The 657-nt window shown below is 68.9% G+C and overlaps 1 protein-coding gene across 3 annotated transcripts in view; it reads right to left on the reverse strand.

Annotated features, from left to right (window-relative positions):
- TMEM259 (transmembrane protein 259) overlaps window positions 1-553 on the reverse strand; it is a 27,442-nt gene extending 26,889 nt beyond the window's left edge. For 2 of the 3 annotated variants that reach the window (XM_019513529.1, XM_019513530.1), the window contains exon 1: window positions 82-552. In XM_019513529.1, the coding sequence (XP_019369074.1) occupies window positions 82-162 (81 nt within the window). In that variant the 5' untranslated portion in view covers window positions 163-552. Of the gene's footprint in view, window positions 1-81 lie in introns of all 3 variants that reach the window. The other variant, XM_019513528.1, reaches the window with a different exon arrangement.
- Window positions 554-657: the final 104 nt, after the last annotated feature.

Raw genomic sequence — 657 nt, forward strand, 5'->3', positions numbered from 1 at the left:
GAAGAGAGCGTGGAAAAGGCGGTCGCGCACGTTGATCAATGGGTTCTGGTTGAGGTTGGGGTTGCGCACGCCCCGGTTGTTCCCGCCGGCTGCCGCGCCGCCCCCAGCGTTGTTGGCCCCCGGGAGGTGGTTCGTGTGGGCGTGTGCCTGGTTCTCCGACATCCTGGCCAGTGGCAACGTGGGTGCTGGGAACCAGGGGGAGGGGCGGGGGGACCACAGAGGAGAGGACCTGGCTGCACGCCCCCACCCCAGGAAAGCAGAAGCTCGGGAAGGAAAAACAGGGAAGAGAAGCCGGGGGACGATCCACGGCCCAGGGATGCTCACCGTGGCTGGGGGCAGGGGAGGAAAGGGGGGAGGAGGGGGCTGCTGGGCCCCCCTGGGACCTCTCGAGGGGTCACAGATCAACCCCCGTGGCTGAGGGGTGGCCAGAGAAGGGGGCCTGGGATCTGCCCCGGGGGCATCTGGCAGGAAGGGCAAGTGTCCCTGGCAGGGAGCAAGGGGCAGCCCTAGGGGTCTTGAATGGCAATGCAGGGGGGAGGGGGCTCTGAGAGAGACCCCTCCGTCTCCTGCGGGGAGCGTCCCTTGGGCACCGCAGAGCAGACCTGGGTGGGGGGGGTGTCTCTCCCCTGGGCAGGGGGAGATCCTGGCCCCCTGGGA

Source organism: Gavialis gangeticus, unplaced genomic scaffold (genome assembly GCF_001723915.1).
Source record: "Gavialis gangeticus isolate Ggan-Ray unplaced genomic scaffold, GavGan_comp1, whole genome shotgun sequence".
NCBI classification, from domain to species: Eukaryota; Metazoa; Chordata; order Crocodylia; family Gavialidae; genus Gavialis; species Gavialis gangeticus.